This window comes from Pseudochaenichthys georgianus, chromosome 3 (genome assembly GCF_902827115.2).
Source record: "Pseudochaenichthys georgianus chromosome 3, fPseGeo1.2, whole genome shotgun sequence".
In the NCBI taxonomy this organism is placed as follows: domain Eukaryota; kingdom Metazoa; phylum Chordata; class Actinopteri; order Perciformes; family Channichthyidae; genus Pseudochaenichthys; species Pseudochaenichthys georgianus.
The window spans coordinates 26,684,276-26,710,510 of NC_047505.1; the positions used below are offsets into that span (position 1 = coordinate 26,684,276).

A 26,235-nucleotide genomic window follows, 5' to 3' on the forward strand; every position below is an offset into this window, starting at 1 on the left:
CGATGCACTGTTTGTGTTTGTTTCTTTAAATTATGGTTTGGCTCTATGAAACCTGATGTACTTATATGATTCTGTTTTCTTCAAGTTTGTATCTTCTTGGTCGAATGCACTTATTGTAAGTCGCTTTGGATAAAAGCGTCAGCTAAATGAAATGAAATGTAATGTAAATTACCTGTAACAGACACATACAGAGAGGATTGTTAATCAAAGGAGGAAGGTAAACTAGGACATGAAGATTAACCTGAACTCCTCTCAGGTAATGGTAATGGAGCACGTAAGCTTTACTATTACCAGTTACCACATGCTTCTTTAGCTGACTAAAGCATGTATATGCACAGGACACAACACATCCTTTCACATGTTTCAATTTGGGAGGATTAAACCTTAAAAAAAGGTATCCTGTGCCATAAGTGTATCATAAGATCCTGGCAGCACAAAGCACAATGATGATAACAGATAACCAAACACACATACAGTAAATGCCTAAAGTGAAAATACAACAAGAGTAAACATCTCATCCCCTCATGAATGCAGCCAGTGAAAGCATTACAAATAAATTAACATTATCTCTCAATGGATATTTTGATGTGCTGTCATTAGTCATATTTGACAGCGATTTATTGGACATTTAAATGTTTGTATTGCACTGGTGTTTGTGTGTGTTTGAGGCATTTTTAAGTGTTGCAATTACCTAGTTTTTCCACCAGAGGACAATAAAAGGTTTATTTTTTAATAAAAAAAGATGTCAGCTCAGAACATATCCTGGTAGGGAATAAAACCGGTGTTTGTGAAGCAAATTATTTTCGTTGTTTAGTTTGCTTGAAAAACTGCAAACACATGAAAATGATGATGGAAAGTATCAAAATGCTTTTTCTCTTGTGGGTTTATCACAAGGTGAGTTCCATTTTTTATTTCCTGCTTTTTAAACACGTGCTCTACAGTACAGGTTAGCTCGGAGATTTAGCGAGGCTTGCAAATGTAAACAAAGACAAGATTGCGTCCAAAACACGTCAGGCATTGTTTCTGATAGCAACTTTCTGTGGGTCCGCCGCCGATTTGACGTCATATCGGCAGCAAATCTGTATCTGCTCGTTGTACCCCTGTTTTTAAAAGATTTGGGTACGGAGGAAAAGAGAAAGGGTTTTATTTTCTGACGCTGCGTGAGTTCCCCGACACACCAGGGACACATATTTATGTATAAAATACATCAAAAAGTGCATTTTGCATGATAGGTCCCCTTTAAATAATTTTACTTCACATTATCCCTGTTAAACTGACTTATAAATGATCAGTTCATTAAAATATAGAAAAGCAAAGTGTTATCACTCTCCTCTGAAGTGAACATTGTGTAAATCCGGACAAAGGACCTATTATGCAAAATCCATAAATCCATGTATACATAAACATGTGTCCCCTCTGTGTAAAGAGATTCTGAAAGATTCAGGAAAAAAGATTTGCTCACTTTTTCTCCTGATCCATTTATATAAAAACCTGTCTAAAAATGAGCTGATCAGATTGTTGCCACTTTATGTCATAACGATTTTTTGGCTTGCGTAACCATTAGCCAATAACCAACCAAGGTAACCCCCCCCACCTTATCAGCTGAATCTCCTCCTAGAGCAAATATATCGTAGAGGGGCGTGGGGAGTGGCACCTTATTTTCATCTAAAGTAACAGACAGAGAATCAGCACTTTTGAAACAGAGGGGTTTATGGGATGCTGCAATGCATGATCTGTTTGGTATTTTGAGCCAAACAGTATAGTAGGGGACCTAATAGCTTGTTTATGTCTTTATTTTATATATATCTATATATATATAGATATATATAAGAAATGTATGCTACAACAAACTGCTATCCGACATTCTTGTATCATATTGTATTTTTATTGGTTTATACTGTATTATATTCATATACAATAATATTGGGTTTCTTGGTATTATTTAATTTGTTTACTGTGAAAAAATGTACTAAACTACACAAAACAGGAATCTAATAAAGTAAAACTACTGCTGCCCCATAATAGATTTAAGAAAATATGTCTCTCACAATCTCAATTAGATTCAAGCATAATGAGTTCTAGGACTACATTAAATAAATACTGTATATTGTAGTGCTGAGAGATAGGGAGTCGGAGGCGGTGCAATGGAGGTGCAAAAGGGTACTTTATTAAGGAGCAGAAAAGCAGATGTTGTTCGGTTGCAGTCCGGGAAGAAGAGAGTGAAGTCAGGAGGGCACACAACATATATAGAAAACACATAACATGTCCGTGTGGGAACAATACCCCCAACTGTAGTTCCATGTATGAATTATGTCCCAGTGTATTAATAGGTGGTCACCACACAAGCCCCCCAGAATTCAAACATGGCAAAAAAAAAAAATCCTCGCATCCGTGGAGGAAGCAACACAGGGGCCGAGGAGGGCGGGGTCGCAGGTGAGGGCCGGGCCATGGAACGGGCCACGAAAGGGGGCCGCAGGAGAGGGTAGGGGCCCTAACGAGGGCACCCCCACCGGGGGCGGGCCGGAACGGGCCGTCATAAGGGGGCTGCAGTAGGTGTCGTGTCGAACCCAGTAGAAAAGAGCGCTGCCCGGCCGCAGGTGAAGGCACGGCGGCGGCGGGCATGAAATCTCCGGAAGGACGGAGCGGTATCCCAGGGAGGGAGGAGCAGTCACCACGGGAGGAAGGAGCGCAACCTGGCCGCAGGCAGACGCACAGCGGCGGCGGGCACAAAGTCCTCGGCAGGCATTGAGGTATCTCCGGAAGACAGGAGCAGTCTCCCAGGGAGGAAGGAGAACAACCCGGCCGCAGGCAGACACGCAGCGGCGGCGGGCACGAAGTCATCAGCAGGCGTTGAGGCATCCCCGGGAAGCAGGAGAGGCCAGACAGGTTCCGACAATTGCTCATACACTATTGTAGCATTGAGATCTTTTTTAAGCAAAAACCTTAAAAAGTCTTAAATCAGCTTCTATGTTGTGGGGATTTGCTGCTTTTCTTGATGTTATGTTAGTAAACCAAATGTTTTTGGATTGTGGAGAGTTGGTTGGAAAAAAATGAATTTGAAAGCAAAACAAACAGACACAATTAATAAACAAACATTGATAAAATGGACACTAAACCTAAAATGACTGTAAAACATCTGCATCAGTGGCGGCCGGCCCATAGGGGCGTTAGGGGCGCCGCCCCACCTCTTCCCACATACAAACAAAAATATTAAAACAAATATTAAATAAAAAAAAAAATATTTAAAGAAAATATATATTTTATATTTTTATTTGTAATGAACAAGGTAAATATCATACAATTGGTATCAGTAAAATGTATAATCTACAATAAAATCTCGTTTAAAATTGTGTTACGATGTCTAAAGTTACTGATAAGTCACATGTTTCCTGCCTGGCCTTGCCCGTGGCATTAGTTTATCATTACCGGGCGCGTGCAAGGAGCCCCCGAGCCAAACAGCAGCAACCAGCACGTTGCAAAAGTCTCAATAGTAAACTGTGCCGCCGAAACATAATTTCAGCCAATCAGCGCCGTCAAATATTTTGGTCACGAGGGCGCTCACGTTGGCGCCCACGTTGCTTACGTGCGTTGACGTGAGTTGTTTTTTAGACTCGTGAGTGACCAAGGTGACGCAGTAGTTGGATGAGAATGGCTTGGTGTGCAGGTGCAGTCGCCGGACCTCGGTCCGCACCCAATTCCGTGCAAGAGCTACTCTCCAATCCTTTCGAAAGGAGAAGTTTGGGAGATAAACTGTTGCTTAAAGACCTTGGACTGGACCAACCCAATTTGTATATATCGCAGCAAGCTCGTGAAAAAGACAAAACGTATCAACGGGGCTTCTCACGTAGCTGGTACACCAGAAAGGCATGGCTAGCTGGATGCAAACAGGTAAATGCTGTCTTTTGTTTCCCATGCTTGCTCTTCAAACAGCCGGGGACAGATACGATCTGTTCAGAAACTAGACAAAAGTTAAACAAGCACAAACCACAGACTGTCTGTGTCATGGAGAACACAGTCACTGGTTTATTTATGTCTGTATAGGCCGTTGTTGTGAGTGTGGACGGTCGGAGCATAACGTTAGCTTAGCCAAGCTCCATTTAGAAAACACGCATTTTAAAAGGGTTTTTCGCCTGCCGTCTATCTGCAGACTTGTCAAAGCGTTAATTCATGGTTTTTACTAACCGGTATCAGTATGTTGTTAATTCGGCATCATTTTGAAACGCCTATTACAATTAAATCACGGTAAAATATGTTCATCTTGTTGTAGTTGTAGCCCCCTAGCCAGCGGTTCTCTCTCTAGTTTAGCATACTCAGCCCGACTCAGCCTGGTTGTTCCTGGCCCTAGAACCACGATTTTATGGGGCCAGAAAAACTGTGAATTAGGACCCGCTAGCCGGTACTAGGCCAAGTGGAAACGCAACCAAAAACGGGCGCCGCACGGCTCGGCACGCTTAAAGCGAGCTCCGCGCTGCACTGGAAACGCGCTATTACATCACCAGAAGTCCTAATTTAAGGGGTCATTTCTCCCAAAAAAAAATGTTTACTCACTATATCAACAGCCCCACCAAAAATATTTTCCACCAGCCGCCACTGATCTACATCTTACATTAACTCATAACTTTAGCATTCATATAAATTGCATAATATTGATACAATTTACTTTGAAACATTCAATCTCCTTTGTTCCAAACACTTCACCACACCAATAATTTTGTATCTTTTTATAATTATTTATTTAGTAAATATATTTTTAAATTATAATTCTAAGCAATTACCAGTATTTTCTCTGCCTTTTTTTAAATTATTGTGCTACCGATACCAAGTCAAATTTCTATTTGGAAAAAACATGATTCTGAATCACAATAACTTGGTCAGTAAATAACTAACATTTCGTAATAAATATAATTTAAAAAATCACTATCATTACACAGTTAATTTATAAAAAAGTGCCTGTATTTTTCACTTTTTCTTTTTTAAAATAATGTGTCAATAAAGGTTTAATTTTGGCACAGTTGGGATTCCATAGATTTCACCGTCGCGATTTTTAAAGCGACCCCCGCTGTAAATTACACTAATGTTGCAGTGATATGACCGTAAAAAACACACCAAAAGCATCTTTCGCCCGCTATGCTAGTGCAATCCTTAGAAAATGTTACTACATTTCAGCTTACCTGCAGCCAGCTCCGTGTTCTTCTGTGTGAGCCCTTTTCCTGCTTTCAAAGTTCCCACGGAAAGCGAAGGACCACCCAGCGGCGCAGAGCACGACGCCGATTAGCTGCGCGGAGCTCATTTGCATTAACGTCAGTAAAGGCTGTAGGTCAATCCTTGCGGGTGCTTTTATTGGATGTGCCGCTGTCAAGCAGTGCTGAAGAATTGGAAGGGCAAACGCCAGAAAAGGCAGAGAAAAGACTAACATAAAATCAGCATTATGTAGCTCGGTCTTGCTTTATCTTCGCTCTGTTTCACCGTGGATCATCCTGCCGTGCCAGATTTCAGATCCGAAACTTGTGGACACGGATCGGTCTTGTTTTGTTTTTTTTGTGTGTGTTTTTTTTGTTGTTGAAGATTCTGTGTCTATCAAGCGGTTGCATTCTCCAGAGGTGGTACGTGGTATCTGACAACCTCTACATCCTTTTATTCCTACAAGAATGAGAGAAAACCGTGGAGCCCGGTGACAGTGTAGCCAGCTGCACCCGGGTTTGGACCTCCTATATCAGGCGGATCATCCTCAACCGGGCAGCGGATGCCTGAATGGATATTTGCGAGCCATCCAACAAGATTTCCCCGTTTCCTAAATTGGTGAATGTGTGCTGATGGAAGGAGAGTTCTGTCGGACTACATTATGGCTTTATGTTTTACGGAGGGTGCTTGACATCGGAGCGACTGGCTAGAATAACACCCTGCAGTGTGAATATTTCAGCCTGTTGATGATGAACCGCGCAGGACTGGAGCAAAGTGTCGTGAGAACCGGTTTATGGCCCGTGTCTTGAGCTGAAGTGGACATCCAGATTGTTTGAGAGAGACACACATAGAGGAAAAAGCGTCATTTTTGATGGCTCCGGGGTGTGGGAGGACGACTACACATGAAACATTGGACACCCATAATGGATAAAACTATTGCATGAAGCTGGCGTGGGGACTGCATGGTGTGTTTTTCAGGCCTAGCCTACTTGATAACAGTGAAGTTAGGGGGAAATGAGAAAATGGTGATGTGGTACGAAGAAGGCGAGAATAGGAGCCGGAGTGAGGGATCCAAATCGTCCATGGGGATCTGAGGAGCCCAGCTGAAGAATAACGGAATCCAAGTTTTCGAGGACAAGACAGCTGCTTTGATTAAAGACCTCCAATTAACTTCATGTGAAAAAGAGAGGGAGGAAATCAGCTTCCTGGTCGGGGGGTGGGGGATAGAGAGATTGTATTCATGCCTTGTGTTGGAGCAATTGGAGAACCGACTTTGCTGTGGCCTAGATGATACATATATATATATATATATGTATTTATATATATATTTAGCAAAAAGACAGACCTCAGAAGGAAAAGTGGACCTTAAAAAAAGGGCGAATGACACTCTGGTAGCCTCAAAGTAAAGCACTTGCTCAAAGAGAAAAAGGCTGAAGTGGGTTGAAGCATGGGCTGTGCTTCAAGTATTCATATCTCTGATAGGGTGGTCTACCAAAGTGGAAAAGAGTCCGAGGATTCCCACTCACCCCAGCAGACTAATACCACTCAGCAAGGAAATCCTGCCTCGGCACTACCCCTAAAACCCCCGAGCTGCAAGGTGAGGGCACCTACATTCATTACATTCACAGAGACACTGGGACAACATGTGTGTGTGTTCATGCAGATTACAGTTGGTCTCCAAGAGGCCTCTTTTCCATTATACAAAATATGTACTCAATTCACATAATAACAATATTAAGGACATCAAACAACTGTATTTCCAAAACTTCTATCATCTTGAATGGCCAAATTATAGTAAAAAAAACAGCAGATATACCTTGAGACAAAAAGGGACAGCAAACCTGCGTTACCATTCATTCAAACGCTTTTGAAACTATAATGTATTGTTTTTATATTTAGGGAAAAAGGCCTCTATACACACTCAGTTAAAGGTCACAGGGTCACAGGCCTCCATGCTTACCTTAGATTCTGTTCTCTCTGTAGTTTTTGTGTAAGAGTTTTGATAAAGCTAACATTTGCTTCAGTTTCAATCACTTCTGATGTAAACGATCTTAATGCTGGATGTATGCACTTCATAGAAGCAAAATCTAAGCGTAAAGCTGACTCTAGTCAGTCATGTTTCTTGTGAGCTTTATCTTCTGCTTCACCTGTAGCTTTTCTCTCATAGAGGCCTAACATAAAACAAGTCATTTACAGAAATGTGTTAATGAAAGTATTTGTAAAATGTACAAGGTATCTGAATAGAAAGTATTGAAAAGGATTGAGGGACATAATAGCATAAAGTTAACCCTCAGTGTGTTACATCATCACAAAAATGACAGTGCCATTTGTGTATTCAACCACTAATAATTACTCTAACAGAGTATTACCCAATGTTCTGCGTCTGCCTGAATGCAGGGACTAAAAGTGTGTCTCTAATCAAGATGATGGTGATTTTGTGAATATTTGGCATTTATGTATTGTAGAACAGTTCAAATAAGCACAACACTACTGCAATTATTCAGATACGTGTTTCGAAAAGAAAGGAGGTTATTTTGCAGCAAACTAAGAACTTATGATTTTGTTTTCCTTGTCCAATATGTAAAACACAGTAACTAGAACAGCTTTTCCTATCTCTAAATGAAGAATAATGATGTAGAAGCCTTGAGCAGTGGCACATTGGTAATATAATCAAAGACAGATCGTACTGAAATGTTTGCATGTACATCTCAGCAGGCCCCTGCAAACACCAAACGTCCATACACAAATTGTGTGTGATCTTGTGAATTCGTTGCTGCATGAGTGCATCTGTGTGTTGGTTGTTTTCATGAGTATGTGTGCGTTTGTCTGACAGACCGCAGGCTATTTGAGGGCCTCTGTCAAACCGAATTTTGTGGCCAAATGTCACTGCAGGATGCTGTGAGAAGTCAGTGTGACAGATGCGCCCATGTCAAGACGCCCACTGTGCCTTTGATTGAATTAGTCCCCTGATTGAGTTAGACTAATGGTATACAAATCTCCTTCGGCTGGAAATGGTTAATCCCTGTTCTGTAAGGTGTCATGCTTAACATCCTCTTTGGTTGCCCCTATCTTTTTATCATAATGTATAGATATGTTAGTTATAGTAGCTTTCATCAAAATGATGCGCACATCTGCTTGCTGTGATGCGTTCATGGCTCACTGATACATTGCTGCTTCTGCTTGTTGTTGCTTTTTTGATTTCTTCTTACTTTAAGAGATCACTAATGCCATTCATTGTTTTGGAGTTGTGTGAATGAACAACATAGATTTTACAACATAGTCATTCTCATAAAAAGGACTATCGTGTTGTATTTAGTTTAACATATATTTGTATATATATTTGACTGACAGAAACTGTTCTGATTAGGTTTTTAAAGTATTTTTTAAAGTAATATTGCCATAAGTTCTCTGGTCTAAGCGTCCCTGATGTGAGGATTGCTGCTTCTTTTTGTGAATTTGCTATTGTAAACTGAATTTATTTGGGTCTAGGGCAGTTTGTCAGAAGTCACAGGGCTTTAAAAAATTGTAATTTGCTCTATTTTTAGACACAACACCCAGGCAATCTTCGTCAGAATAATCAATAATGAAAATAATCATTAGTTGCAGCCTTAGTAAGAGTGTTAGATCCACATCATCTTAAATAATTTGTATCTAATTATTACTAAATGTTTGTGTTGTTTTTAGTCTGTGTGCATGTTTTTGTAATGGCTTGTGTAAGGCAGTGCATACATTTATCCCTTAAAGGATGATACTAATCATCCACATCTGCACACAGCTAGCAGCAGCAACAACAAAGTGCAGAAGTTTATTTTACTACAAAACCAAATCAAGCAAATGTAAAAACTGCGCTGTAATCATGCTTACATTTTTACATGAGAGAGATGGAGAGACAGCGAGGCGTCTGCAGTGTGAGAACGATTCAAAAGAAGTTTGGGAGTGTGATGCGAGTCTTTGTCAAGGGTACATTACCATCTGGGCTGCTCTGGCGATGATAAGGCTCAAGTACAAGGTCCTGTGATAGTGGGCATTTTTTGTGTGTTTGTATGGCCAAACAGACAGCAAAATAACACAACACCATTTATCTGGCCTTGACTTTTCCCATCCGATTGCCCCCACTCAAGGAAATCAAGTATCCCCCCCTAAACAGCTAATGTAGAATCAGTTTTACGGTTACCTCTTACTATAAATGGAAAAGGGCAATAAAAGGTGCTAAGCTTATAAGTATCTGGAGAGTAATACCATCTTGCTTGCTGCCTGATTCCAGCCTCTGCATGCATTAACATAAGTGGTGGAATCACTCAGCCATACATCAGACTTCCCCCATTAAACCCCCCCATCCCCAGAAGTGACAAGGCACACAAGGTTGCTTTCTAAAAGTCAAGCCTCAGTTGGGGAAACACACAACTGTTGCTAACTCGCCGTGCAGAACTTAGAAAAAGTCTCTGAATTCTATTACACGTCATACTTCTTAAAGAGTCTAGTAAAGCTATGATATAGCACTGACCTGCAGACTCTCTCCATTTGTTTGTGTGTGTGTGTGTGTGTGTGTGTGTGTGTGTGTGTGTGTGTGTGTGTGTGTGTGTGTGTGTGTGGTGTGTGTGTGTGTGTGTGTGTGTGTGTGTGTGTGTGTGTGTGTGTGTGTGTGTGTGGTGTGTGTGTGTGTGTGTGTGTGTGTGTGTGTGTGTGTGTGTGTGTGTGTGTGTGTGTGTGTGTGTGTGTGTGTGTGTGTGTGTGTGGTGTGTGTGTGTGTGTGTGTGTGTGTGTGTGTGTGTGTGTGTGTGTGTGTGTGGTGTGTGTGTGTGTGTGTGTGTGTGTGTGTGTGTGTGTGTGTGTGTGTGTGTGGTCTAAATTGAGTCATCTGGTAATTTATTCCAGAGGAGGGCAAAGGCTCAGCATAGTGATGAATTAATCCACTGTGCTTTTTTCTGCTGGCTGAGAGGAGTGAGTCTGATATTGGCTCTTTTTTCTTTCTATCACTATTTCACTTTCTTTAATTTGTGTATCAAACTTTCAAAGCTCTTCCCCCTGTCTGTCGCTCCTGCACTACAACACATTTGCTCTTAGATATTACTCTCTGAATGTCCAATAAATTATTACATGTATCTACATCTAACTGTTTATATCCGCACAATGACAGATATGATCTAATTCACAATAGCAGCAGTCTCTCGTGCACTCATATAAATGCTGTCGTTCAGATGACTTCAATGGCCCTGCTGTTGTCTTTGTACAGCTGCTGATTGGATCAAGTGATGGACTGTGCTTATCTATGTCTATCAAGGATGTCATGTGTGTACAATGGTCTTTTATTGCTCAGAGCATGGCACAAACGCCTGGCACACTACCATAGTTAATAGTATGATTCTTACTGGAGCAAGTGTTGGTAAGGCTAAAATGGCACATGTACTGAATGTTAAAAGAATAGTTTTACAGTTTGCGTGTTTGCTGTTTGAGAGCAAGATCGATACCCTAGAGTAAATGTGAAGCATGAGGCAGCAGCCAGCTAGCTTAGCATAACAACCTGGAAAGGGGAAAATAGCTAGTCCAGCTCTGTCCAAAAGGTGACAAAATATGCTTTCCAGCAACTCCAAAGCTCACTTATGAACAAGTTATGTTTTCTTGAATTCCTACAAAAAAGTAGTCCCTGTAGAATATTACATTTGCATTTTTGAACTTCTGTTTTTCTGCACAGACAATAGGTGGATTTTCTTTCCCTTTGACAGATCCAGGCTAGCTATTTCCAGTCTTTGTGCTAAGTTAACTGGCTGCTGAAAAGCAATATTTCTCAAAAAGTCACTGACATCAACATACTGTACTATACAGCTTTTAAATATGATGAGCATTATATTTTATTTAGACAACATGTCAGCTGCAGTGTGACCCGGTGTTTCCCTTCCTGCCTCGAGTGTCTGCAGGGGTAGAAGGGGGAGATTTATTTTTGCCGTGTCATTTATCTCCTCTGGGCCATGAGCAGACGGAGTTGAGAGGAAGCATGATGAGGCCCATGCAGCACCCACAGTCCACTGATGTATTGGCAGCTCTGAGCTTATCACCCTTCAATGTTTGTACTAAGCAGGAGATGTCAAAGGGTTCAGGGGTGAAACATGACGTTAGTACAGTATTTATACAGTATTTATTTCCTAGAACCCATCTATTCCTGAGCATTAAGCAGCTCCAGCACTTGATGTAATGACACCAAGGTCTCCCCCTGCTGACAGCGTTAACGTTGATCCTCTGTAGAAATCTAATTAGGATAATATAATAAATCCCTTTGTCACCTTACAGTGGGTCGGTTCAACTCTGAGAGCTCGCTCTCTCATGAGGTGTCAGTTGGGTGCATATACTTATTAAAGATGACCTCCTATTGTTTTAGAAATAGTCTTAACAAATAAGGCCACATTCAAAGCTTGTTCTGCTCCCCCTCCAGGTTAAGAATTTTGTATCATAAGGTCAGCATGTGATAGTTTCATAAGATTATGGAAATGGTATTCTTTCAAAACAAGGCACTACAAGTGTTTACTTTGTATCAGCGCTCTCTGTTCTCTTTCAGAAGCTCACAGGAATGTAGATGTGAGTGATCCAGGTCCTTTAAAGCTCCTTCTGGACTCTATCTCCCCCAATTTCTGGCTTTTCTAAGCTCTGTGCATCTGCAGGGCTGCGGTGTCATGCTACCGATATGCATTTCAAATGTGTGAGTTGAGAGTTAGCAGAGGGGATTTATTCGTTTTTATATCTTTAAGATTTGACTGCATTTTTTTCTAAACTTTTGAAATACCTTTTTAGTGATGCAGTGCGCATAAAAAAAAATAATAACGTGATTATTGAATTGAAGAAATTGAATTTCCTTTTTTTTTTACAATCTCCGAAAGTAGACTAAACCATCAGCCAACAGTCAAAAGGACATTTTATAAATATTTTGGACATTTTGCAAACACACGAGCACTTCTCAAGCTGTGATCAAATTTCACTTTTTTTCTTATTCCAAAACCAGTGTAAAGCAGTCGAGATGTGGTTCCACGGGGAGTGTATTGACTATTTCTGGAGCAGACCACTGTGACTTCCAGCGGTCTTAAGGGTTATAATACCACAGCTTGTTGTTTTTACAATTTCTCTATGAATAACAAAAACAAGATATATCATGTAAACTAGTGAGCGTTGAGGTGCTTTTTGGCTGATTTTGTTACCCGCCCACGGAGCAAAGTTAGTTGTGTTCCAGTCTTAATGCTAAGCTAAGCTAACCAGTTGGCTGTAGCTGACTGTATACCTTTATATTATTGCGGTGGTATTGATCTTCTCCTATAACTCTCAGCAAGAAAGCAAATAAGTGCATTCTGTAAATGAGCTATTCTTTTAAAAAAGAGTCATGGCATTTAAAAAAAGAATGCAATTTAATATTATTTCTATGTACGATTTGGCATCACGATTGTAATATTTTTTTAAATACAGTGATCTATTGAGTGATCTGTCTGTGAACTTCTATTTCCTCAGTTAGTAACACCACATCTTGTGACTGTTTTAGCAATTATTTTAATATTTTCTCTCTTCAGATACAACAGTGATGTCATGTTCATCGCCTCTACACTGATATCTGTCGAGGTCTTAACCCCACACTTAACACTGGTTTTAAAAGTACACCATGTACAGACAGACCACCATATCATTGTTCCTCCACAGAAAGAGTTCATCTGAGAGATATCTTTCTTGCATATTGTCAGTGTTCATAGGCCAGTTTTCTTTATATTCCCCTTTTAAGAGAGCCTTATGTGACATTTGTGGACTCCTGTAACACACAGTGTTAACAATTCTAACAGTCATGTTAACAGCATCTGCTTACTGAAGTACTTTGGCCATTTTCACGCTTCGTCACACTACTGTACTAGCAGCCAGAATAAACTGAAGAAAAGTTCTGTATGGTACAGTGTCGAAAGATTTTTCATGTGCCAATATTTACAAAACGCCAAATATTGGTAGATTTAGTATTAAGTGATGAACCTCATTTGTATTTCACTGCAAAAATCTGGCAGTTGATCTGAGACTATTTTGAAATAAAAATGTTCCCGATGTTTGACATCATTTTACTGCCTTTCTTCACTAAAGACGCTCTGAGCAGACTGGAGCCTCACTGGATTTAAGTGAATGGGCCTGCAGCTTATTGGCTGTAGTAAACACGCAAGACACTCACTCACCTGCTGAACAGCGCATTAAGCCAGCAGTGCTTGTCTCCCTTCTTGTTTTAATGGACACAGCTATGACGCAAAACTCTCTCGGGTGTGTCCTGCGTTGAGCTCTGAAGATATACTGTAGCCTCAGTTCACATATACCGCGCAACTTTTACGGCGCAGAGCACAAATGTTGTGCATTGTTCTTGTAGTGTGGGGTGTGTGGATGCAAGGACAGGATTCATGTTCAGAATACTTGACTGTGACAGACTTGTATTAAGTCTTGTAAGATATACATATACATGTGAGGTACATTTATATTATCCCCTCTAAGATAAAAACAAGTATTTCCAAAATAATTAAGTTAATATTTTCTATATGTGAGAAGTTGACCTTTGATTTGATGTACCTTTTAGTATCATCATACAGGAAGATATATCCATGTAATTCGACTCTGACTCAATGAAATTCAACCAAGATAGATGATGAATCTTCACTCGAAGTCCAGGCTTTTCTTTTAAAGACACATAACAAAGTCTTGTAAGATAAGATAAGTTAAGATAAACTTTAATAAACCCAAATATACTTTTTTTTTGTTTCAGCAGCATGTAAAACAAGTATTGCACACAGTTAGAAATTAAAAGAGCAGAAAATAAACAATTATACAATATTAACATCTCTATACTATTGAAGGGCTAAATTACAGCTAACACAATATAGAAGTGGGATATTATTTATATTTAGTTAAATTATTATTAAATTGTTAATCATAACAGCTGATAAAATGAATCATTGGTATCTCTCTTCTTAGTAGTTTAGCTAGTTGTTGCCTAACACATATGAACATTCAGTCATTGCATGGGGTGTGATATGTGAAAGAGCAACTCTGTAATCTCGATGGCATTTTGGAAGCCATAGGAGAGCAGGAAAGGTTTCATTCGAAAGTACGCAAGCAAACGCCCCATTAAATATAATTGTAATGCACACTAGACAATGAAAGACAATTAAAAACCTATGCCTTTATAATAGTAGTGAATTACTAGTTTAAACATTCCTGCACGTCTGTCAAAAGTACCTGCGTCATGTATTGTACCTGCTGCACCTGCCTGATTACATTCCTCTGAGGTCGTCACTATTACTGTGTGCAGTGTAAACAGAGAAGAAAGCAGTTGAATTCTTTATTTTACATAATACACATATTGTTTTATTAGTTTTGCTGTTCTTCTCTTTCAGATTATACCTGGTAATAGGTCAAATCAAATAGTGATTATAGTTAAACAATATCAGGTCCTCTATTCCTACCTTTAGCAGAGGCATTTGCACGCAATGATTCCTACATAAAAACAGTGGCTATAATAATGTTTTGGCCGAATAATCCAGACACGTGAGCCTTACATTTGATTGGGTCAGAAGCTGTGTGTCACTGCTTTTTAAAATTATTACTCATTATTATTATTTCTATGTTTATTTTGAGTGTTTTATATCAGTGCTACATCACATCACTCTCTACTTACTGTCAATCATCTGAGACCCAGAGGAAAAGTTGCTGTTTTTGCCAGAAAAGAAACCCTCAAAATCATGTCTCATCAAGCCAACTGTCTCTCCTCTGATTCATTCGGCTTTTTGATTAAAAGTTAGTTTTGAAAAATTTCATTTTGTATTTTTAAATACTGGGTAAGGCTGTAGGCGCAGGATGTATTGCAAAATTATGAGGACAAGGAACATTTAAATCAAAATTACTTGGTACAAAAACAAGAAGCTTTGTCGTCATGTTGTCAGTAGATCCATAAACATCATATAGGTTAAATATGGAATTACAGTTATGCCTTTCCATTTTATTTATGATCAGTTTACATCAATGTTGAGTCAATGTAATTTGATTTTATTGCGATAAATTTGCACTTTTCCGAATATTTCCTGCTTTTAAAATAACCTGTTAAAATGTATGGGTTAGAATGAAAGTAGAAAGAGGCCAAAGTATTTGAATCTTACAAGCTACCAAATACCTTTATTGTACAATTTAATCAATGCTAAATACTTTATGTTGAATTTAAGCACCAATGCATTTACATCATAGCAAATAGAAATATAATATATATATATGTTTTTTTTGCTTACAAAATGTAAGTTCAGTGCTATATAACTTTCAAGAAAATATTTTGTTAAATTCTAAGATTGTTTTCAGTTTCTTATACAATTCAATTTGTTTTTTCTGCATATTATTAGCTATGTTAACATAATATTCTTAAAGGGCTCGGGTACATTTGGAGCAGTACCAAATTAAAACATTATATATAAGATTATGTAATGGTAATACTTTACTTATTCAGACTGGAAGTTGCTGGTCTAACTTTTTTTTCCAGTACTAGGGTTATTACAACTGAATTTAGGATTTATTTTATACTCCTAATCTGTTTATTTAAATTTTACAGCAGGAGATTCTGCAATATAAAATATATACTTTTTTGTTACAAACTTCTATGAATGTGTGTGTTGGCATGCAGTCCTCAAATCCCCATTCATTAATTGGTGCGTGTGTGTTTAAATGAAGTGTAGTGTTTGTGCCGAACCCCCCTGCTGTGGCTCGTGTCGCTCACTGATCCCTCATGCTACGGTGACATCAGGCTCCTGTTTTAGCAGGTGAAGAGGAGGGGGAGTCCGGTGATTATCTAATGCCCTCTCACAGCCATCTGAAGAGCTTCGCAGAACCACTTCTGATATTTAAAAAAACAGATTTAAGCTGTTGTGGAGAGGTGGAGCCACGCAGAGTTGCCGATAGAGCAAAGGGTGGTGTGGCCGCCGTGAGTGTATTGCTAAATCTAATCCTCTCTGCAGGCCACAGGGCCGGCGAGGTCATTAAGATTGTACAGTTGGGTATGACTCTGGAAACACAGCCAGGGTAGGATCTTCTCATTTATTTGTTAATCTTGTGTACTTATTGTCAAGTATTCTGCTGTATTGAGAAGGAGAAGGGGCTGACTGCAGTGAAAATGTTGCCGGTAAGATTACAGTTCACTGTGGTGTCACTGGAGCGGGCAGTGTCCCACTTAGACTTCCCAAGCTCCTTAACTTTGTCTTCTTGATTTACTGGCCTCTGAACTTACCTGGTAAGAGAGGAAGTACAATGTGGACTACACACGGCTTGAACACACGCTGCAAATTGTGCACACTGCGCAGTGCAAATGAAACGCGATTAAGGATATATAGCCGATGAAGCCCGGGGAACACAATGACGGGAACAATTAAAGACATAATCATACATATATCCTTGAGTGTGGTTTGTACAGCAACAATTGGCTATTGTTTGGGAGTGAATAAAAGTGAAAGTGAGGTAGGTTTAAGTAAGAGAAGGAGGCTGATATAGGGGCAGAGGAGGACGTTTTAGTAAGGGGCTGCAGCACTGGGTGGCTTAGGATTGTCCAGGTCTTATGGGGATTTCAGAGTAATCTGGATAAGAACCGAAATACCTTGAAGGTGAACAGTGGAGAAAGTGCTCGGCTCCTCGTTAATCTGTCTTCTGTCTTTATTTAATTTACACACAGTGGTTGATACCCAGGACATCATGTACTGTATATTTTTTTTCTTTAAAGGGGCACTCAATTGATGGTTTTAACCCAGTCTTGAGACGTTTAATTCAATTAAATAATAATTAGATAACAAAAAGCCGGCCTAACAAATTGGAGATGTATGTGGGAGAAAAAAAAGTTACATTTAGGAGGCAGGGAAGGTGTAAGGCAATGTAGGATGCAGTGTTTTTGGAGAATGACCCATACTAGGGATCAAAAGTTAGATATCTATCTTTGATTTTAACCATTTAAAAAAAAAAAGTCCTTAATTCAAAGAGGTGCAGTAATAAATGATTGCATTACCACTTTAACCGTGCATGCTTGCTGCCGTTTAGTTTCTGAAGGCTGGCTTTCATCACCATACAGGCTTAGATTCGTACTGAGATTCAAAAGTCAGATTTTCCTCAAATGACTTTTCCTTCAAATTGGATAATAAAATTGGCCAGGGTCATAGTTTGTACACAGCAAACACAACTTTCATACAAATCATTTGAAAAGACAAAGAGGGAAATTGGACACATTTAAATAAATGCAGCCACAGGAGTTGCATAACATTCGGGGACTTTAAAACCTCATCTTTCTTTTGACCTGAAAGAAATCCCAGCCTCAGTTTCATCATCATAGTACAGTTTAGCTTGTATGCAGCATGTGAGATCACTATGTGTTTCTCCCCATGTTTAATGAGTGTGTCTCTCCCCTGCTCCTGCGCGTCTTCACATCCCCCTGTGGGCCCATGTGTGAGGACTCCTCTGAGCTCAGGCTCCGCACCGGGCCTGTCGGCAGGAGCTGCTGCTCTGCCAGGCCTCAGTTACTCTCGCTGGCACAGTGATGCACAGATCACATACACACCGCACCACTGTGGACACAGGGTACACACGCAGGGCCTAGGCAGCGTCACGAGCTGAGGGAATGCAGCATGTACTCTGATGTCAGCCGCATATAAATACAATCCAATTACGTTTAGTTTGAGAAATATTAACACTTGATAGACTTTATATGTAGGAGCAGAATATGCATGCTGCTGTACTTTGTTCTTCTAGAATCTGTGTTGACGTAGACGGTAGGTAGGAACACCCATTTTTATTTTCAATTAAAAAGAGAAAGCCGCAGTTCATCTCTGATGGGTATTTGTCGGATATCAAGGTGTGCAACCTGAGTGAGAAATAGGGACAGCTCACCAAGGATGGAGTAACCTTCCCATTTTCTGCAAACTCTGTATTTTTAAACCACGGACGTCATTCAAGGGGGTTTGGGACTGAATTCCAGGACATACTCAGTCGTGTGTGTGTGTGTGTGTGTGTGTGTGTGTGTGTGTGTGTGTGTGTGTGTGTGTGTGTGTGTGTGTGTGTGTGTGTGTGTGTGTGTGTGTGTGTGTGTGTGTGTGTGTGTGTGTGTGTGTGTGTGTGTGTGTGTGTGTGTGTGTGTGTGTGTGTGTGTGTGTGTGTGTGTGTGTGTGTGTGTGTGTGTGTGTGTGTGTGTGTGTGTGTGTGTGTGTGTGTGTGTGTGTGTGTGTGTGTGTGCACTATCTGGTGAGGTCTAGGAGAGATGTCACTTCAGACAGAATAGAGGTCAGGGCTTACTCTAGAGACACTGCACTAAAAACAATGTCAATCTGTGCATAACACTTCACTTTCTGTCTTTATGTTGTATTATTTTGTTGTATTAAAGTTGTGTTATATCTAGCAACAGCATGTTAAGCCAGCATATCAAATTGCAAGCTAAGCTATTGTCTCCTAAGACTATTTACTTACCTAGACTTGTTAACATTTCAGAGTTTAAATCATCAGATTATAGTATACACCAGGAAAAATATTCTGTCACATGATTGGAGGGGCATCCAATATTTGATGTCATGATATTTTACGTATACATTTACATGATGTGACGGGGTCTCAATGTTGTGATATGATATGAAGTAGCAGTTGGGCAAAACACTGCAGATTGTTTGTTGGTGTCTCTGTTTAGACATCATTGAGGAGTTTCGATGGCTAAATGTAGGCTCTAATGAAAAGAAATCGGTAAATACGGTCAGACTTAATTATATTTTTCCAGTCATACGTACAGAATGGATGCGATTTATTTGGAGGCCCACATACGGGGACCTCAGTGGTTAATTGTTGCTCAGTCACCTTTTTGGATTTTGGGGTATGGCTTGAAGATATTATGTGTTCTAATTGCAAATATTTGTCTCTGATATTTTTGCTGATCTGTTCTTGGCCACGATGCAGAAAAGAGACTTCCCAACCCTTAAACGTGTTCAAATGTTGCCATGATTTGCCCCGGGGGATGTCTCTATCAGTAGTTGTTTATGTGATTTGCTTTTTATAAAGCACACTCTGTTTGTAAACCTGGATTTAAACTAGTTCCAAGTTGCATCAGCTGCTCCCGTGCACATGAATGCGTCAATGCACATATGCAAACACACAAAACCTCGGAATTAAAGCACCCTATAGGAAAAGAAGAATGATTTTATGAATGATTGACTGAAAATCATTGAAAGGTTTTGACATAATAATTGTTCTAGACCTATTTTCAAGAAAAATAGATTAACGTTGAATTCCCCAAAAATATGACCTTTTGCTAGTTTAGTGCTAATTTAATTGTCTCTTGACTTTTCTTTATCTTCCTTTATTTTGTAGACTCAATTATTAATTAAGTTAAGAAATCAGGAGGATTAATCAAAGACTTATTAAAACAATTCATATGTATTTGTTTTCTTAAACATAGGAACAGGAAAGATTATAAAATGTTAAAGAAGAGCAAAATAAACAACAATCTGGATGAGTAAAATTGATTTTAATTTGTGCACACAGTCAAACAATTGTCATAGACAGTGAAAGAAGGCACGTTGTTCATCTCATGACATGCATCTGACACACAATGAATAACAAGAAAATAGATATTAGATGAACTTTAAAACAAGAACATTTCATGAAATCTAGTTTTTCTAATTACAAATATATTAAATTAATATTTCTTTACAGGATATTGTAGTTTCTGTTCCAGGAGATTGGTGTTTCCTCTGACAGGCGTGAGAGAGAGAGAGAGAGAGAGAGAGAGAGAGAGAGAGAGAGAGAGAGGAGAGAGAGAGAGAGAGAGAGAGAGAGAGATGAGAGAGAGAGAGAGAGAGAGAGAGAGAGAGAGAGAGGAGAGACGAGAGAGAGAGAGAGAGAGATGAGAGAGAGAGAGAGAGAGGAGAGAGAGAGAGAGAGAGAGAGAGAGAGAGAGAGATTCTGGGACAAACTGATCCACAGTGGCCTAGTTTCCCTCTGCCATGCCAGTGACTCAACTAAAGTCTTCTGCCTGGCTGACTGTGGGCTTGGTCACCGTGGATAAGACATGTGGACGCAGACAGAATACACACGGTTGCAGTATTTTCTTCTTAACCGATAAACTGCAATTACATTAACACGTTAAATTACTTTTCTTTCGGTTGGGGGGAGGATGTGTGTTTTTCACTGCTCTTTGTCTACAGTATTAAAGCAATAGAAAATAATAAGAGCAGGGACAAATATTGAATGATCCGAAATTCCTCCTATATGTTTTATTTATCCTTTTTTAATGTTATTTGTAAAAGAAAGACTTGTCTGCTGTACATCAGGATACAACAGAATATGAATAGAGTTGTAACATAACAAACCTTAGGTAACAGGGGGTTTGTTGTATGTTGTGTGTGAACCCCTGCGTGTCGACGAGTGCGTCGTTCTGAGAGTAATGGAAAGCAGTGTGCAGGAAAAAAAGGGAACACATTAAAGGAAAGGAAGGGCTGCTAACGTGGGAAGTTGTATTAGTGTCTTGACTTCAGCAGTCTGGGTTTAATCACAGACGATGTGTGTGATTCTTACAGCAGCTGTGTACTGGAGTCATCATTTTATGTATTCGTTCCAACAGGGGGATTACATGAAATCCATAGCCGGGTTCAAATGAAACATTGTTTTAAATATTATTTAGAATTCTGAGCAGTAGCACACAATCATCACTTTGCCACTTTGTCATCATTTGCTTCACACTGGGCCAAGAACCAAAGGAGGTTTGAAGGCTATGAAATAATCTGATCAGCCTTAAAAAAAAACATGTCGTTTTTGCTAGATGGTATTTAGGCAGGAATCACCTACAGTGGGGCAAAAAAGTATTTAGTCAGCCACCAATTGTGCAAGTTCTCCCACTTAAAAAGATGAGAGGGGCCTGTAATTTTCATCCTAGGTATACCTCAACTATGAGAGACAAAATGAGAAAAAAAATCCAGAAAATCACATTGTCTGATTTTTAAAGAATTTATTTGCAAATTATGGTGGGAAATAAGTATTTGGTCAATAACAAAAGTTCATCTCAATACTTTGTTATATACCCTTTGTTGGCAATGACAGAGGTCAAACGTTTTCTGTAAATCTTCACAAGGTTTTCACACACTGTTGCTGGTATTTTGGCCCATTCCTCCATGCAGATCTCCTCTAGAACAGTGATGTTTTGGGGCTGTCGCTGGGCAACACGGACTTTCAACTCCCTCCAAAGATGTTCTATGGGGTTGAGATCCGGAGACTGGCTAGGCCACTCCAGGACCTTGAAATGCTTCTTACGAAGCCACTCCTTCGTTGCCCGGGCGGTGTGTTTGGGATCATTGTCATACTGAAAGACCCAGCCACGTTTCATCTTCAATGCCCTTGCTGATGGAAGGAGGTTGTCACTCAAAATCTCACGATACATGGCCCCATTCATTCTTTCCTTTACACGGATCAGTCGTCCTGGTCCCTTTGCAGAAAAACAGCCCAAAAGCATGATGTTTACACCCCCATGTTTCACAGTAGGTATGGTGTTCTTTGGATGCAACTCAGCATTCTTTCTCCTCCAAACACGTCTAGTTGAGTTTTTACCAAAAAGTTCTATTTTGGTTTCATCTGACCATATGACATTCTCCCAATCCTCTTCTGGATCATCTAAATGCTCTCTAGCAAACTTCAGACGGGCCTGGACATGTACTGGCTTAAGCAGGGGGACACGTCTGGCACTGCAGGATTTGAGTCCCTGGCGGCGTAGTGTGCTACTGATGGTAGCCAGCTCTCTGCAGGTCATTGACTAGGTCCCCCCGTGTGGTTCTGGGATTTTTGCTCAACGTTCTTGTGATCATTTTGACCCCACGGGGTGAGATCTTGCATGGAACCCCAGATCGAGGGAGATTATCAGTGGTCTTGTATGTCTTCCATTTTCTAATAATTGCTCCCACAGTTGATTTCTTCACACCAAGCTGCTTACCTATTGCAGATTCAGTCTTCCCAGCCTGGTGCAGGTCTACAATCTTGTTTCTGGTGTCCTTTGACAGCTCTTTGGTCTTGGCCATAGTGGAGTTTGGAGTGTGACTGTTTGAGGTTGTGGACAGGTGTCTTTTATACTGATAACGAGTTCAAACAAGTGCCATTAATACAGTTAACGAGTGGAGGAAAGAGGAGGCTCTTAAAGAAGAAGTTACAGGTCTGTGAGAGCCAGACATCTGGTTTGTTTGTAGGTGACCAAATACTTATGTTACCGAGGAATTTACCAATTAATTCATTAAAAATCCTGCAATGTGATTTCCTGGATTCTTTCCCCCCATTCTGTCTCCCATAGTTGAAGTGTACCTAGGATGAAAATTACAGGCCTCTCTCATCTTTTTAAGTGGGAGAACTTGCACAATTGGTGGCTGACTAAATACTTTTTTGCCCCACTGTATATATCTATATTTTTCTACCCCAGCATGCTCTGTCGAAATTGTTGCACTATATGGTCCACTATATTGTGTGTAACTCTTACGTCCGTAAGTCTTCTGAGAATTAAGGTACTCTATTTAGCAAAGAAAAAATATACCCCAATGCACTGACACATGTACACTAACTGAGGACTACCATCATGGTGTTTGATGGAAGGAATATTATCCAAAAGTGTTCATTTGTATTGCTATTTAGTATTTAGTCCCCTAAATAAATAAAAAATGTATACGGAAGTAGTAGTGATGTTGGACTCCTCCGCAGCGGTGCTTGATAGAGGGAGGCTATCCCAGCATGCATTGGACGAGAGGCACAGCAACATCCCCGACAGTTTGCATGTCTATAGCAGGCCTTTTACCAATGATAATTTTTCTAAAATATACATTATAAAAATACACATTTACAGTAAACCCAAGCCACAGAGTGTCCTAAGGGACTTATGTGCATTAAAAGTCAAAGGCATTTAGTTTAATGTTTACTTTTAACTATCTTGTTTGGATTCAAGGTGTGTCCTCTGCAGCTTGTCTGGCAGTTTAAAAAAGTCCAAAACACAAATAGATGGATACATGTTTTTGCCGAATCCCATTTTCTATCGACTTATCATTGTTTCTTTCCTGAAAAAAGCTGAAAAGCAGCCCCGTTTTAGCTTTGACAATGCACTTTTCCCAAAATCCAGTGTTGACTTATCCAAAACCTGTATGATTTAAAGTCAGTTGAAATGGATTTGACTGAATTGAGTGATGTTTTGCCAGGCTGGTCATTGATCGGGCGCAGGTATGAAACCCCATTGTTATCAATGGCTTCAGAGCTGATCTATGGGGCAGCCAATGATAGTGGCCACACATGAAAGTGAATTATTCTCTCTGATGTAACATACACAGCATGCGCAGCTAGCCACACTATCTGAGTGGCTTAGTGTGTGTCACTCTGTGCCATTTAGCCCATCACTTAGCTGTGTGTGTGTGTGTGTGTGTGTGTGTGTGTGTGTGTGTGTGTGTGTGTGTGTGTGTGTGTGTGTGTGTGTGTGTGTGTGTGTGTGTGTGTGTGTGTGTGTGTGTGTGTGTGTGTGTGTGTGTGTGTGTGTGTGTGTGTGTGTGTGTGTGTGTGTGTGTGTGTGTGTGTGTGTGTGTGTGTGTGTGTGTGTGTGTGTGTGTGTGTGTGTGTGTGTGTTGTGTGTGTGTGTGTGTGTGTGTGTGTGTGTGTGTGTGTGTGTGTGTGTGTGTGTGTGTGTGTGGGGTACATAGTGTGCGTCCACTGTGGCTGGGGCTCCCCTCTAATCAGACCTAATGAAGAACATTGATTCATTTCCATTTAATTAGGACTTTTAGACGAGAACACACGGCAACACTTTGACAATGCTGATCTTGTCTAATGTCATAGTGTCATCAGCTCTGCAATCAATGTGGGAAAGTCTAAATGAGGCAAACGTAGTATCAGACAAAGAGATGTGAAGAACATGTAAGACGTAGAGAGCGGTTTCAAAACGAGGGTTCTGGAGATTGTTAGAGAACAGCAAGTACTCCTAAGAAGCATGAGCAGGGGCATGCATCCCAAGATTCCCTGCATCCTGGTCCCAGCTCTGGGGTGGAGGAAGCTGTTTACTCTTTCTATCTCTCACTGCTGACGTCGGCGCACCGAACAATGTCATCCAATTTCCTGTTTTTCACTTTAGTGGAAATCCACTCTCTGTGTGTGTGTGTGTGTGTGTGTGTGTGTGTGTGTGTGTGTGTGTGTGTGTGTGTGTGTGTGTGTGTGTGTGTGTGTGTGTGTGTGTGTGTGTGTGTGTGTGTGTGTGTGTGTGTGTGTGTGTGTGTGTGTGTGTGTGTGTGTGTGTGTGTGTGTGTGTGTGTGTGTGTGTGTGTGTGTGTGTGTGTGTGTGTGTGTGTGTGTGTGTGTGTGTGTGTGTGTGTGTGTGTGTGTGTGTGTGTGTGTGTGTGTGTGTGTGTGTGTGTGTGTGTGTGTGTGTGTGTGTGTGTGTGTCATACATCAGACTTCCCCCATTAAACCCCCCCATCCCCAGAAGTGACAAGGCACACAAGGTTGCTTTCTAAAAGTCAAGCCTCAGTTGGGGAAACACACAACTGTTGCTAACTTGCCGTGCAGAACTTAGAAAAAGGAGGAGGAGATCTATAGGGCAGGATACACTGGGAGCAGGATATAGGGTCATAGGCAACTCCGCTATGTAAATACATTAGGTGTATTGAATGAGAGAAGCAGGAGACCGCAGACTGTCCTGAGAGCTGCTGGGGATGACACCCCCCAGCTCTCTGATGGGCTCACATCGGCCTCAACGAGGAAGAACGGAACCATATTTAAACTGTCTTTCTGGAAACTGTCACTTCAAGTAATTTTTTGATTGCCTTTTTTTCATTTTGAATTCCAGCGTTTAAAGGTCACCTATTATGCAAAATCCACTTGTTCATGTATTTTATACGTCAACATGTGTCCCCTCTGTGTAAAGAGACTCTGGAAGTTTCAGGAAAAAAGATTTTCTCACTTTTTGTCCTGATCCATTTATATAAAAACCTGTCTGAAAAAAAAGATTTTGGCCACTTTGTGATGTCATAATATTTGTTTGGCTTGTGTAACCATTAGCCAATAACCAACCAAGGCAACCCCCCCCCCCCACACCTTATCACCTGAATCTCCTCCTAGAGCACCAGGGGTTGATGGGATGCTGCAATGCATGATCTGTTTGGTATTTCGAGCCAAATATGTTTTGTATATATCGGAGACCTATAATATATTGATGAAAAACAGTATAATAGGGGACCTTTAAGATACTTGCAAGCATGACACAGTATGAACATTTCATGGCAAATTATTCTGGTAATAATAATATGCTGACCATCATCAACCTCTCGTAACCCTTTTTTAATTGGCACATAAACATACTAGAATTACTTAAATGTTGTCAGGAATCACACATTTGTAATACATCACAAATGGGACTCATCCTTTTTTTATAGTGAACAGCCCTTAACAAGGTCACCGAAGATGGTATGGTCCTCCTGCGTAAATAAGAAATAACAACATAAACAGAAAATAGCAGTATTGTGTGACATCTGGCTCTACATGTCAATTCTCCCCCATAATAGCAAGCTAGACAGCTTTTCAGGTCATCCATGTGAGGATTTTTACAATAGATTAATTTTTTCTCGTGTTAAAATCCTACATCTCCCATACTTGCCAGACTGGTTCACCAACAAGGAAAAGTGGGAGCCGGGCCCCAAACCCTCAGAGGCCCCAGAGTCTTCAGGTCCGCCCTGTGGTAATTGGCTTGTTGTAATAGGTTTAGAGATTTAGTTGTTCGTCGGATCGGTATCAGCACAAATCCCAACCTTATTAAGGGAATCACGTTTTTGCAATGATGCCTTTTTATATTTACAGATTCTTTGTCAATATCATTTTGTAATTCAAGGTGTCCTATCAGCTACATTTAGTTAATCGTTATGGGATATTGACTCAGTGTTAAGAACCACAGCACCCCTTACATTAAAACGATTTCAATGTCACAGGATAACATACATATTTGAAGTTTGGGAAAATTAGGCTTTATTTGTGGTGCTACTGAACTGTTTTGCCTTATTC

At 40.3% G+C, this 26,235-nt stretch overlaps 1 protein-coding gene across 3 annotated transcripts in view; it reads left to right on the forward strand.

Moving 5' to 3' along the window:
• Positions 1-5,354: 5,354 nt before the first annotated feature.
• The window catches only part of pde8a (phosphodiesterase 8A), a 45,194-nt gene continuing 24,313 nt past the window's right edge, over positions 5,355-26,235 (forward strand). The window contains exon 1 of one of the 3 annotated variants that reach the window (XR_004554168.2): positions 5,355-6,778. Coding sequence is in view for 1 of the 3 variants with exons in the window: in XM_034108191.2 (XP_033964082.1) it covers positions 6,629-6,778 (150 nt within the window). In the remaining 2 variants the exon portion in view is untranslated. Of the gene's footprint in view, positions 6,779-16,184; positions 16,240-26,235 lie in introns of those variants that run through there. The other 2 variants (XM_034108191.2, XM_034108206.2) reach the window with 2 other exon arrangements.